This window comes from Diadema setosum, chromosome 10 (assembly GCF_964275005.1).
Source record: "Diadema setosum chromosome 10, eeDiaSeto1, whole genome shotgun sequence".
NCBI classification, from domain to species: domain Eukaryota; kingdom Metazoa; phylum Echinodermata; class Echinoidea; order Diadematoida; family Diadematidae; genus Diadema; species Diadema setosum.
Window position 1 is genome coordinate 32,939,114 of NC_092694.1, and position 12,744 is coordinate 32,951,857.

General features: G+C 34.7%; 1 protein-coding gene across 1 annotated transcript in view; it reads left to right on the plus strand.

Moving 5' to 3' along the window:
* LOC140233952 (uncharacterized) overlaps window positions 1-11,796 on the plus strand; it is a 49,216-nt gene extending 37,420 nt beyond the window's left edge. Inside the window, exons 16-24 of the mRNA XM_072314040.1 lie at window positions 1,153-1,271; window positions 2,760-2,826; window positions 3,787-3,872; window positions 4,235-4,403; window positions 5,171-5,254; window positions 6,140-6,188; window positions 6,860-6,918; window positions 7,343-7,456; window positions 11,471-11,796. Coding sequence (XP_072170141.1) covers window positions 1,153-1,271; window positions 2,760-2,826; window positions 3,787-3,872; window positions 4,235-4,403; window positions 5,171-5,254; window positions 6,140-6,188; window positions 6,860-6,918; window positions 7,343-7,456; window positions 11,471-11,569 — 846 coding nt within the window. The 3' untranslated portion in view covers window positions 11,570-11,796. The remainder of the gene's footprint in view (window positions 1-1,152; window positions 1,272-2,759; window positions 2,827-3,786; window positions 3,873-4,234; window positions 4,404-5,170; window positions 5,255-6,139; window positions 6,189-6,859; window positions 6,919-7,342; window positions 7,457-11,470) is intronic.
* Window positions 11,797-12,744: the final 948 nt, after the last annotated feature.

The window sequence follows — 12,744 nt, forward strand, 5'->3', positions numbered from 1 at the left end:
GAATAACAAACAGCACCCTGCGTTCTCCAGGTGAAACTGTTATGTCATCATCATTGTTCATTGTGATTTATAATAAATTTTGAAAACATTCTTATTACATTTGCCAATCACTATACATTCTGAAAATCTGCACCATGTATAGCAATTTATGGTTGTTCAAATTTGATATTTTGAAAATACTGCGGAGTTCTCATTTAAATGAGAGTGCCATGTAGATCTATGAAGTATCATGTGATATTATATGACCCAGTTACACCTCGTGAGTTGAAATTGCTTAGCAAGCTTGAGGACCAAAACAAAAAAGAAAAAAAAAAATGTTAGGAAATAAACTGTTGAAATAAGCATCGATTGGTAGTAGCGGTTAAATATAAAAGAAACTAAATAAAGAGATCCACGGAATACCAGAAACTTGGGCGTTTCACACAATAGGAGGGAACTTACATTAGTAAAACTAGGATTTGCATAGTTGAGGTAAGTGAGGAAGCATACGCATAAATATACACATGATTCATATAATGTGTGTGTATAGGCCCGCTACATAGTTTTATACATGCATAGCTACCCTATTTGTTTTGCTTTATTATTCTTTATTTGAATTTCATTCGATATCAGGTCCATGTTCCCTTAACAATGAAATATGAACAAAATTAAGCAGTTTTTTTCTTCTCTCTTGTGCTGTTATTTTTTTTTCCAACATAAAGTAAAGTATATTTCATGTTTCATGTTGTTGTTTTTTTTTCGCAAATCACATCATGAAGGCCCTATATGAACGATAACATAAAGTCATGGATGCCTCTCCGAAAAAAAAAAAAAGCTATCTTGATCAACTTAATCAAACCAATCCATATTTGCCTCATTACACAAAAAATCCCCTTTTTTAACATTTTTTTTTTTTTTTTGCAGAGCAAACTTTATAAACAAAAGTTATATTAAATTCTGCATAACTCTTAGAGACAAAAGAAACTATCTTGATCAACCTGGTCAAACAATTATTAATCAATATCTGCTTCATTACATACACAATCACACACACACACACATACACACACACACAAACATATATATGTATGTATGAGTGCGTGTGTGTGTCTAAAAGTATCTGTACTACAGATCTAAGGTTATACCATAATCATTTTCATTTTGTTCTGACAGGTGTTTGGATCGGAAGGTAGTAAGCGGGTCTACTACCTGGCGGTTGGTTGGGGAGCACCAGTCATTATCGTCGCTATCTCTGTCGGAATAATGCACGACGACTATGGCACCGAAGAGAAGCAAGTTATTCACGGTTTTGTGTTTGTTTGTTCGTTCGATTTCACTTCGTTTGTGTATTACGTGTTTTGTTTTTGTTTTGTTTTGTTTTGTTTTGTTTTTTTTTGGGGGGGGGGTGTATGATTGGGTGTATGAAACCACGTGTTTCCTTTGTCTTCTGATGTGTGTGTGTGTCTGTGTGTGTGTGTGTGTACGTGAGATATCATGTCCGCGGTTGAAGTCTCTTGCAAAATAATTGTGTGTGTGTGCGTGTGTGTGTGTGTGTGCATATACATATATATATATATATATATATATATATATAGAGAGAGAGAGAGAGAGAGAGAGAGAGAGATTATATATATACATGTGTCCATTGGTGTTTAGTATGTGCATTCCTGAAAAACACCTCAATGTTTTGCTTTAAAGGGACGGTACAGTATTGGTGGAGATGATAATTTGGCTTTTAACTTTTTGCAAGATACCAAGAAAACACTTATGATATAGTGCAGAGCATACCATTTTAAGAGGAATTCAAAGTTTATTTGATGAAAATCGGGTTTGGAATGACTGAAACATCCAAAAACAAAGTAAAACAAAGCGATCGTAATAAAGTGTGGGTCCCACATTTTATTAGAATCGCTCTTTTTTTGATATCTCAGCCATTTCAAAACCAATTTTCATCAAATAAACATTGAATTCCTCTTAAAGTATTACATGCTGTTTGAATTTCATATATCATAATTTCTCATTATTTCACCAAAAAACGTTAGAAACCTGAAATTAGGTCTCAACCAACACTGTACGATCCCTTTAATGTTTTTATTCACATTATAGAGAGAAGCAAGCGCTAGAAGAGCAATGATATAACATAACCAATGTCTTCACGTATCGTCTTTGATAAAATAAATGACCCGATGAATAACAAAATAAGGGAAAGAATAAAGATAAAAAAATAAGAAAATAAAGGGAAAGATACATGGATTGCAATGTGGAAGGGAAAGCGAGAGAGAGAGAGAGAGAGAGAGCTCATAAAAAAATAACAAAAAACACACGAACCAAAACGCTGAGAATGGTAATGGTGTTAAGTTGCCACTAGAGGCATTGCGTTCGAGACAACTTAACGCTCTTCTCATTCTCAGCCGACGCATCGACGTCCGAGCACTATCAAAAGTATCAGAAGTTAGCCTGTGAGAAGTGATTAGAAAGGTTATTATCAACACTGTTTCCATAATGTATTCAAAGATCAATATCTCTTCGAACGGAATACCTATTCCATGTCTGAAGGATAACAGAAAGGACTTTCTTCACTACTGCTGAACCTTGATCCAAAGTTTTCATGTGACATCACATTACGAAATGACAAGCATCGTGAATCTCAAGTGAACATTTGTGTTTCAATTTAGCCGAAGCTTCCCGACTTTACAGACAATTATGTTATCTTTAAAATAAAACCTTGAAATTCGCTTGTCTTCTCATGTTGTTCCCTCTTCTCTTGATACTCGTAATAGCTGCTGGATGCGGACCGGGTCTCCCGTCATCTATGCATTCGTTGGCCCAGTCATAGCAGTGATTCTGGTAAGCTGTAGGAATTGAAGGGACCGTATAGTTTTTGTTAAGAAATAACTTCAGGATGCTAACAAGTTTTGGTGAAATGATGCTAAACATCTTATGAAATATGAAAGAACATGTAATTTCAAGATGAATTTAACGTTTATTTGATAAAATTAATTTTGGAATGGTTGAGATATCCAAAACAGGGCGATCCAGACCTATGATAAAAGGAGGGACTCAGACTCGCCTCTTATTACGATAGCTATGTGTTTCTTTGTTTTTTATGTCTCAGCCATTCCAAAACCTTTTTAATCAAATAAACAAAAAAAAAAATGTCATAGAATGATATGCTTTCATAAGTGGCTTCGTCGTATCTCGCAAAAAGTAGAAAAAAAAAAACAATTCTCATTTCTACCAATAATTTATCATTGCAATGCTTGTTTGATTTTTGGTGGCTTTTTTTTGTGTGTGTCTTCCTACCTTTCACCTGATCACAAGACTAACACATGCTAATTGATATCATGCAGTTTTAGCTGACATGTACCAAGACATAGTTATGCAAAATAAAACTAAAAAAAAACAAAAAAAAAAACAATGTGAACTTTAGCATTCAATAGGGTTGTTGTAGAGATATGATATATATATATATATATATATATGTGTATATATATATATATATATATATATATATATGAAGAGTTTGTTTGCAAAAACCGATAAGTCCATTTTTGAAGATTTTGAAGTACGGTCTCTGTCATAAAGTACAAAATAATACTTTTTAAATGATATATAGGTCACTACATATAAAGGTATATTTTTGAAGTTATGGTCACAAGAAGCAAAAAAATTCTTATTATTCTCTTTATTTTTCTTGACCTTTAATCACAAATATCTCCATTTGGCAAATATGGACTTATCGGTTTTTGCAATCAAACTCTTCATATATATATATCCCCATCCATTATTTCTTTCTTTACCACGTAGTTCAACATGTTTGTTTTGGTCATGGTCATGCGGATCATTTATCGCTCCTCTGCCATCAACGTCGATTGCCCGGTTGACCAAGTCAAGTAAGTACCGTTTTTATTTTGTGTAATTGTTTGATCCATCTGTACTGTTATATATAAGAAAATGAACAGTATATATAGATAAAAATAATGAAAAGAAAACACAGCTCAACATTGAAAGCCATAAAAAAAATGAAGGAAAAGCTTTCAAACAAAGGGAAACAGACGGCAATCAAACAAAGTTTGTCACTGTTTTAAATAGAAAAAGAAAAGAAGAGAAAAATCTAATGAAATAAAGCAAATCAACGAAATAAAGGAAACTAGCAAAACCATGAAAAAACAGAGCAAATCATTGAAGTCTGTACCTCAGTAAAAATAGCGTTGCATAATTTTGTTATCATTATGTCTTGCCTTCTCTCTGGCAGAGCTGCGGCTAAGGGCTCTTTGGCCTTGCTGCCCATTCTCGGCGTGACGTGGTGTCTTGGAATTTTCGCTGTCGGCAGTACCACCATCGTATTCCAGTACCTTTTCGTCTTCTGTAACAGCACCCAAGGCATTCTGCTCTTCATTTTCCACTGCCTTCTCAACTCAGAGGCAAGTATGATCATCCGTTATCGCAATTATCCCATGGACAATAAACACTTCTCTCTAAAAAAACAAAAAAACAAACAAACAAAAACGAGTGAAAATATTCACTCTTAAAGGAGTGAATACAAAAAAATTGTGAAATAAGAGTGAAAACGGAGTGAATTTTGAGTGAAAATGTTCATTTTTCACTCATTTTGGAGTGACCTCAAGGATCACTCGAAAATTTTAGAACATTTTCACTCAAAGTTCACTCCGATTTCACTCTGAATTCACTCTTTTTTGTATTCACTCCTTTAAAAGAGAATATTTTCACTCGATTCTTTTTAGAGAGTTGACACTTCCCTTGCTTCCCTTGACTCTAACCGTAACCCTAATCCTGAACCTAATCCTAACTCTAACCCAAACTCTAAACCTAAACCTAATTCTAACCCTAATCTTTACTCTAACCTTATCACTAACCAGTATTTAGTAGCAGGTGATTTTCCGGGTTTGGGGGGTGGAATGAATTGCCCTGATACGTTTTGGTGTTTTTTTTTTCTTAAATTCACATTGTTATTTTTGTTTTAATTTTCACTTTTACGCTAACGCGGGATACCATCTGAACACTTTGAAGTTTAAACTACAACTAGTAATAAATTACGCACACCATGATATAGTTGAATACAGTTGAGTAAATTCAAAGATGTAGTCATATACTGTACTTGTTTTCATTTTAACAACACCTAATGATGATGCTTTCAACCCAGGGCCTGTATTCACTGTATCATTTCTAGGTTCGGAACGCACTCAAGAGAGAGAAGGAAAAGATGGGCTGGTCCACTGCAGGTCCAGGGATCTCCACAACCCGGAAAATTAAGGTGAGATTCACGTCCAGTCTCTCACGGAGTCTTCATATTGAACTACTGTTGTGAATATATTATATAATATTGATTATATATAATTGTATATATATATATATATATATATATATATATATATATGTATATATATATATATATATATATGTATATATATATATATATATATATAAATATCGGGGCCGGAGGAGCGTTTTCAAAAGTAGGAGGCACTTCCGGGTTTCTACAGCTGACAAGCAAAGAAAACCAGGTCTTTAGCCAAAAATGAAATAAACGTACCACGCTCACACTTCAAGGTCTCTATTTCTTTCCAGTGGCACTTAACGCACTTCCGGTGTAAAAGTGGTGACACCTTATCTATTCCTTTGTATGGTGCAAAAAGTGGGGGGGGGGGGCCTCCGGTTCCGCCGGCCATGTATATAATCCCTAGCTATCTATCATAGTATCATTTATGATATACTATTAAAGTGCATTTGTTTGTTAGTTTGCTTGTTTGTTTTATCTTATTTTGTTCAATGACGGAATAGAAATGCCCTTGACCATGTGTTGACTAGTCAGGCAAATGTATTTTGAATAAATGAGCAAGATATGTCTAAAGGAATAAATTGCTACCGATACAAAACTTCTAGCGCAATAACATTACCCATCCTTTCAAAAGTTATTAGAATTGAAAGTGACATTGTTTGAAGTTGTTAGTCATCACTTGATTTTTTTCTTAACCTATACCTTTTATAGGTCAATTATTTGTTACTTAGTTCGTAGTTATGATTGTTATGTTATTCATCGTGCACACTTTGCCATAAAATTCCACTCATGGTTTTATTGTAAAGCAGCGAAAACTGTGAAAACTCGCGCAATGTTATGACTTTACTATGAATTTGTCAGGTGCATCCATCCAGCGATGACCCCAGCAGCGGCAAGAATATCACGAAAGGTAATTGTACTTTGTTTGGTTTGTTCATTTGTGTGTCAGTGGTTTATTTTCCTTTTATCACAGAGATGTCACGATAGAAATCCACGTGGAGACATTTTTTTTCTTGTTTTTTTTTTCTTGTTTTTTTTTTTTTTTTTTTTTGCGTCCGGTGATTTTACATGTGTATTTTGACGTTGTTAACAAAGAGTGGTCATCCCACGAGCTTTACAACCACTAGACTTCCGGCCAACGAGCTAGACGCGAAGGCAAATGAAGCCCGTGAATGCGACACTAGGCAAATAAGGCCCACAATCTCAGGACTAGGGCAAAAAGGTCCACGAACTCGACGCCAATTAAGCCTGTGATTTATGTTGTGTTCGTGTCGAGATCATGACATTAATCCCTGCATCTTATTATCATAATTGTTGTTGTTCTCAAGTTTATAAGTTCTCCTTCGTTTCTTTTTCTTCCATTTTCCCCCTTCTGTACGTCTCCATGCTGCCCATGAAAAAAAAAAAATAAATATGTTGCTCTTCAATTGTTCAATGCATATTATTTTGTCATTTCCAGGCAAGTATAATGTTCACTGATTTTTATGTTGTTCTTTCTTTATGTTTCTCCTTACTCCCCCCCCCCCAAAAAAAAAACAACAAAACAAAACAAAACAAAACAATAAAAAAAAAAAAAAACAGATGGAAAGAGTGCTATAGACACTGAGGAGAAGTCAGTTGCAGTTCTTCGACCCGGAAAGGTAATACCATAAGTCACTAGCATAAGTCACTAGGAAAAAAAAATGATAATTGATTGATATAATAATGAAAGAACAAAAACGTGTCATATCTGCCATAATGTTTGTACGAGCTAGTATTATACCTTTCTTTTTTCTTTTTGGTGGTGATGAAGTTGTGTTAAAGGATACCAATGAATAGAGGGGTATCCAGTGCGGAATAACGATTTTCAAATAACCTGACTATTAAAATTATGAAGTCACTTCGAATCTGTTCTTTTCCATTCATCTCTTCTCTCATACCTTGTGTGTGTTTTTGATTGTCATTTTATGGGCAAATAAGTTCACTTTTCCATCGTCTTCAGTTATGAGATAATTATTCTCTTCACCCTCTTAACAAGTACTTCGAATAACCGTGGTTCTTTCGTTCTTTCTCCTCGTATCAAAGGGATCTGGGAAAGCTGATAGTGAGAGAAATAAGAAGAGGGAGGATGAAATTCCTCTTCCCGGACAGATAGGTGAAGAGGCAATGGAGGACACACCCCCTCGCACCATTCGACAGGTGAATCCTGGTCTAATCCCCTACCGCCCCAACCGCTATAATCACAAAACTAATTCAGCATGTGCCCTATGCAACATCTTGCAAAGTTTTCGTGGCAACTTGTAGATAATTGACTACTAGAAGGTTTGCCCTCTCTTGCAAGTCTCCAGATTCTTGTTTTCAAAGGTTCTGACCTTCAAGATCAAGCTTTGGGGAAATACACACACATTTGACTATCATGATTAATAACAGCTTTGGGCGCTCGGATTAGCATTTTGGAGATGAACTAATACGGATTATGTTTTGCTTTTACGACTTACATGTACGAATTAATACAAGGTTCCAATCTTACTCTGATGTAAATAAAATGCAATATAGAGTAAACAAGTCATATACCGCAATATTTGTGAGTTGTTTGTTGTTCTTGCTGTTGTTATTTTTTTAATAGTACATAAACTACTAAGCTCTCCGTGAATTCATCTGGTCCATTCCTACGTTAATACCTCAAACAGATCCCACAAGTCTTGCAAGTGGGGGCTACCTTGTTATACATGAGCCAGCAGCCATTTTGTTCCCTTCCCATCATTCAGAATTTAAGAGACTTTTCATGCAACAGATGATTCTATTAGGGTTAATTACCTTGCATGCTCCCCTTTTTACATGTTTTATGTTGGGATTGTCCATAGTAAGTGTTGTCACAGAGAAATGATAATGTATGACATGGACGACATAAAATGTATCCATTCTTCATTTTTTGGCATTTGATGTACATTATAGAATTGTACATAACCTGTGGTATGTGTGGAGTTGGTGTTTAGTGTGTGTGCACAAGCGCCTAAATGGAATCTGACATTTGGATCTGCTAGATAGAGTCTGTTATCTCCAAGGTGTAAGATTTAAAGGGACTGTACAGTACTGGTTGAGGCGAGGATTCAGGTTTATAAAATTTTTGGTGAGATGATAAGAAACTTATGAATTTTAAAGAGCATGTAATTTCAAGAATGATTCAATTGATTAATTTGATGACAATTGGGCTTGAAATGGATAAGATATCCGAAAAAAGCGATCGTAAAAAAATCAAAAGGCCACGAATTTGATTAGCATCTCTTTGTTTTTTATTATTTCTACATATCTCAGTCATTTCAAAACCGATTTGCATCAAATAAACTTTTGATTCTCCTTAGAATTGTATGCTCTTTAACATGTCATATAGTGGTTTTTAAATATCTCGCAAAATCTGACAAGCTGAATCCTCACCCTGAGCCAGTTCTGCACAGTCCCTTTAATGCAACTCTGTCTGTAATCTGCTCATAGAAAGAAATCACACGATGAGCACTAGGGTATTAAACTCGGTCTCAAATGTCATATCGGGGTTTTTTTTTGTACCTTTTTTTTTCTTTTTTTTTCTTTTTTGCATTTCTTTCATTCGGCAATCCCAGGCAGCCAAAGCTAGAAAATGGTTCTCCTTTTACATTCAATTGAAGACCTGAATATAAGAACGACCCAAGTCCAGTTTTTGGCCAAATTCAGTTTGGCATGGGAAATTGTAGCTTATGCATGGACTCATCTTGTGTATAAATGATAAATCCTAATTACCCTCGGAAGTGCCTGAAATAAATGAGTTAAATCTTCTATGAATGTAAGAATGAAGGACTTGGGTCATTCTTACATTTATATTATAGCGCCCTCTCTCGTCTTTCTCTCATCTGTATAGCAGAATATCATGTACAAATGTATATGAATCAAAGAACGACCCAAGTCCATAATTATGATTCAAAGAACGACCCAAGTCCATCACACAAAATGGCCTCTCCACAATTAATGTAAATGTTAATTGTCATAATAATACAGTATATGTTCTAATTTGCATATACAATGTTGCCTTCCCATCACAGTTAAATAGAATATTATTAGACAAATAAAAAAGATATTATTTTTTTTCAAAGTTTACTCGAAATGGTCTTCTATGGACTTGGGTCGTTTTTATATTCAGATACTCAATTGCCTTGTCTCGCATTTCTTAAATATCAGATATATACAGTCATAAGATGTACGATTAAAAGGGTAGATAAAAACGAAGAGTGATAAACACCTTATAAATAAAGGGGTGGGATCAGTAATGGCTTCTTTAACGGTTATGTGTATCTTGATTGTACTTCCATCGTACGTTTTCTATATACGTTGTATATCTACTCTTCAGTCCAACACATCGCAAAGATTATCATTTTTGTGTACACTATTCCTTTTTTACAGAAATGAGGCGAGGACATCAGCGTTTTTGTCGTTGTTATACGAGCGGTGACTTTGATATAGACGTTTTTATTTTTGCTTTGCTACAGAGAATTCTACCTGAACAAGCTCTCGGTCCCTTACGTAAAAAAAAAAAAAAACAAAAAAAACAAAAAAAACAAAAACCAAAAAAGAAAAGAAAAGAAATAGAAATAAACTACACAACAAACAATGCGGCTATAGAACAATTTTCCCCGTCATTAAAAAAGAAATAAACAAAAAACTATAAAGGCAAAAGCCTTACATACCAATAAACGTTTGAACCCTGTAGAACAAAATATTTTTTTTTAAAAAGGAAAATGAATTACTTGTTTTTATCAATACAACATGGACACGATGAAGGGCAGAGAACCGACATCTCAGTTATATAAGGCCCTACATTTTTTTTCTGTCTTCTCAGCACTCCTCAGTCACATGCATGTGTTTGTATACGGGAGAATTTTTCTTCGTTACCATCTCTCAACAAATTTTCAGAATGATACATCACTACCCTTTTGAATTAGACACTTTAGGAAATTTCGTTGCTTTATATCTTTCTTTCTTTTTTTTTTCGTTGATTGAACAAAATAATAGTTTTTTATATTTTTTTCTGTTCTTATCTAAACTGCTACGACAATATTGTGCACTTGACAAATCAACCTAATTTGTGTTGCTTTTAAAGGAGAGATCGCTGTTACTCAAGACTCAATCGATTTGTGCTAGAATTTGCCTGTTCATTCAAACAGCTTCCTGGTACAAATTGCCCTATAGCCGCAGAATATTTATGGGTATAAAATTCAGAACATGTCATCCAGTACAGCATGTTCATTATCTTTGCGGTGTGATGGTTGAATTAAATGTAAAATTCAGACAAGGTGTCTTAGATATAGTTCTTCTAGAATTCTCTTTTCAGCAGTTTTTGCTTGAGTTTGTTTGGTTTTTTAACAAAGTGTGCATGTGGTATGGACTTGCAGTTGTTTTGTTCATTCTTGCCATTATCTTTCCTGCCGATGGGCTTGAGTGCTGATTTGATATAATTTTAGCGTTATCGTTTTCTTTATCATTATTCTCTAGTGATTTGATACCATTATTGACATTGCACCTGCACAGCATGTGAGCTTCGTGCGATTGTGTTTCCAAAAACCATTGCATGTTGTATGCATGCTCTTTGTCTCCGCCACTTTATATGACTGATTAAAAAAGACTGTATTTTCTTTGTTGTACAAGCTATACGTAATTTCCCAAATTTCTTCTCTGCTTGGCTGCAAGAGCCTTGCTCAGACTTATTGATTTCTTCTGAAAACAAAGCCTAACAGTATGAAAAATGTAGTATTATATGCACTACCATCGCTAAATCTTCAAAACTTCCTGCCACAATGTCAAACGACGCTGTTGGCCATGTTGTGATAATAAATGATAACACATACAAAATGTATGAATATGTTTTATAAATACATAAATGAATTTATAAATAAATATATATATATGTATATATATATATATATTTATATAATTATCAAAATACTGTAAGAAAATGATTCTTCAGCATCAAACATGAGAAAGAATTGAAAGAAGATATCTCACAAATGTATTTTTTCTCTCACCCTAGCTTCGTTTCTATGTCCTTGGTTACCACATTGGGACCTTGCTTCTATCTTAACTTGTTCTCTTACCTCTTCCTTTCTTGCTTTGGCCCTTTTTCGAATTCACATATATATGTTTGTCCCATTTCATCTTTTTATCTTCACCTCTCCTCTCCGTCTCCAGGAGGTGACCACCGAACGCGAGTTGAAGAAGGACGGATGGAAGATCAACGAGCAGCGGAAGGTCACGCGCACTTTTGTTCGAGTCGAGGCCGCCGAGTAATCTCAACCGAGAGACCTATCGAATCACAAATCGTGATCGATAGCAACGGATGACATGCGGCTGAGATCGTCGCTGGAATTTTGACATTATGGCACACCGTTTTGACGACTTACTGGCATTGAGTGCACTTGAATCCTCTTTCCTTGCGTGATCTATTGATGAATTGTTATGAATTTTGGCTGTCATATATCTAGTCTAAAGATTAAAGTAGGTATATTAATCGACACGTTGGACATTGGATACTTGAAATATTCAACAAAGCAATGTTTAATTTAATGCACATTTGAAGATCTATATACGAGCGTGCCTGCGTGGAGTCATTAGAAAAAGGCAATTAAACATATCAAGCGTACTCCACTTAAATTTCTGTTATTGATTATTCCTTTCATCCTCATTTTTACACTGAAATGGCAATTATTCCCTCTTTCGTATGAGGACAAAAAAAAAAAAATCAGTCATTTTATCTAAGAGCAAACTAGCTTTGAGATTTTGCTGTTTTTCGACGATAAGATATTGGAAGTTTTTGCATACACTTAATTTTCATTACATTGTTTCTTCAGAAAAAAAAAAAAATACTGACCTAATCCTCCACATGAAGAAGAGAAAAAAAATACAAAAAACAAAAAAACAAAAAGCAAACCAAGGAACATAAGTTATATTATTAGATATGGCATTGCTTAGTAATCCTCTGGAAATGTAAGATCATTAATTTTGTCATGTGTTTTAAAATTAGTATTGAGAGTATCATACTTTATCAAGAAGGATTTTGCTGACTTCTCTTCGTAATTTGAACGCTTATCATTCCCTCTACAGCATTTTACACTTTTTAATAGTTTTTAAATCAGCGTCAATGTTATTTACATTCAATCATAACTGTTACTTGGAAGAAATCTACATTACTGCCGCACTCGTGAGCACAGACCATGTGCCATACTGGGACAAACATTTTTGTACAATATTATGGTTTCATAAGTTGTTCAGCATACATTTAGAGTGTCGAACATTCGAAATGTAATCGAGAGTACCAGGCTCTGCAATGTGTGAGAAGTACTTTGTTCTATGTTGGGCAAATCATAATTAGAAAGTAAGGAATGAAACACAGTCCATAAAATTCACATATTGTGGTATAGAGAAGAGGAAAAACGCGCGGGAATGCGCGGGAAAATCGCTATGTA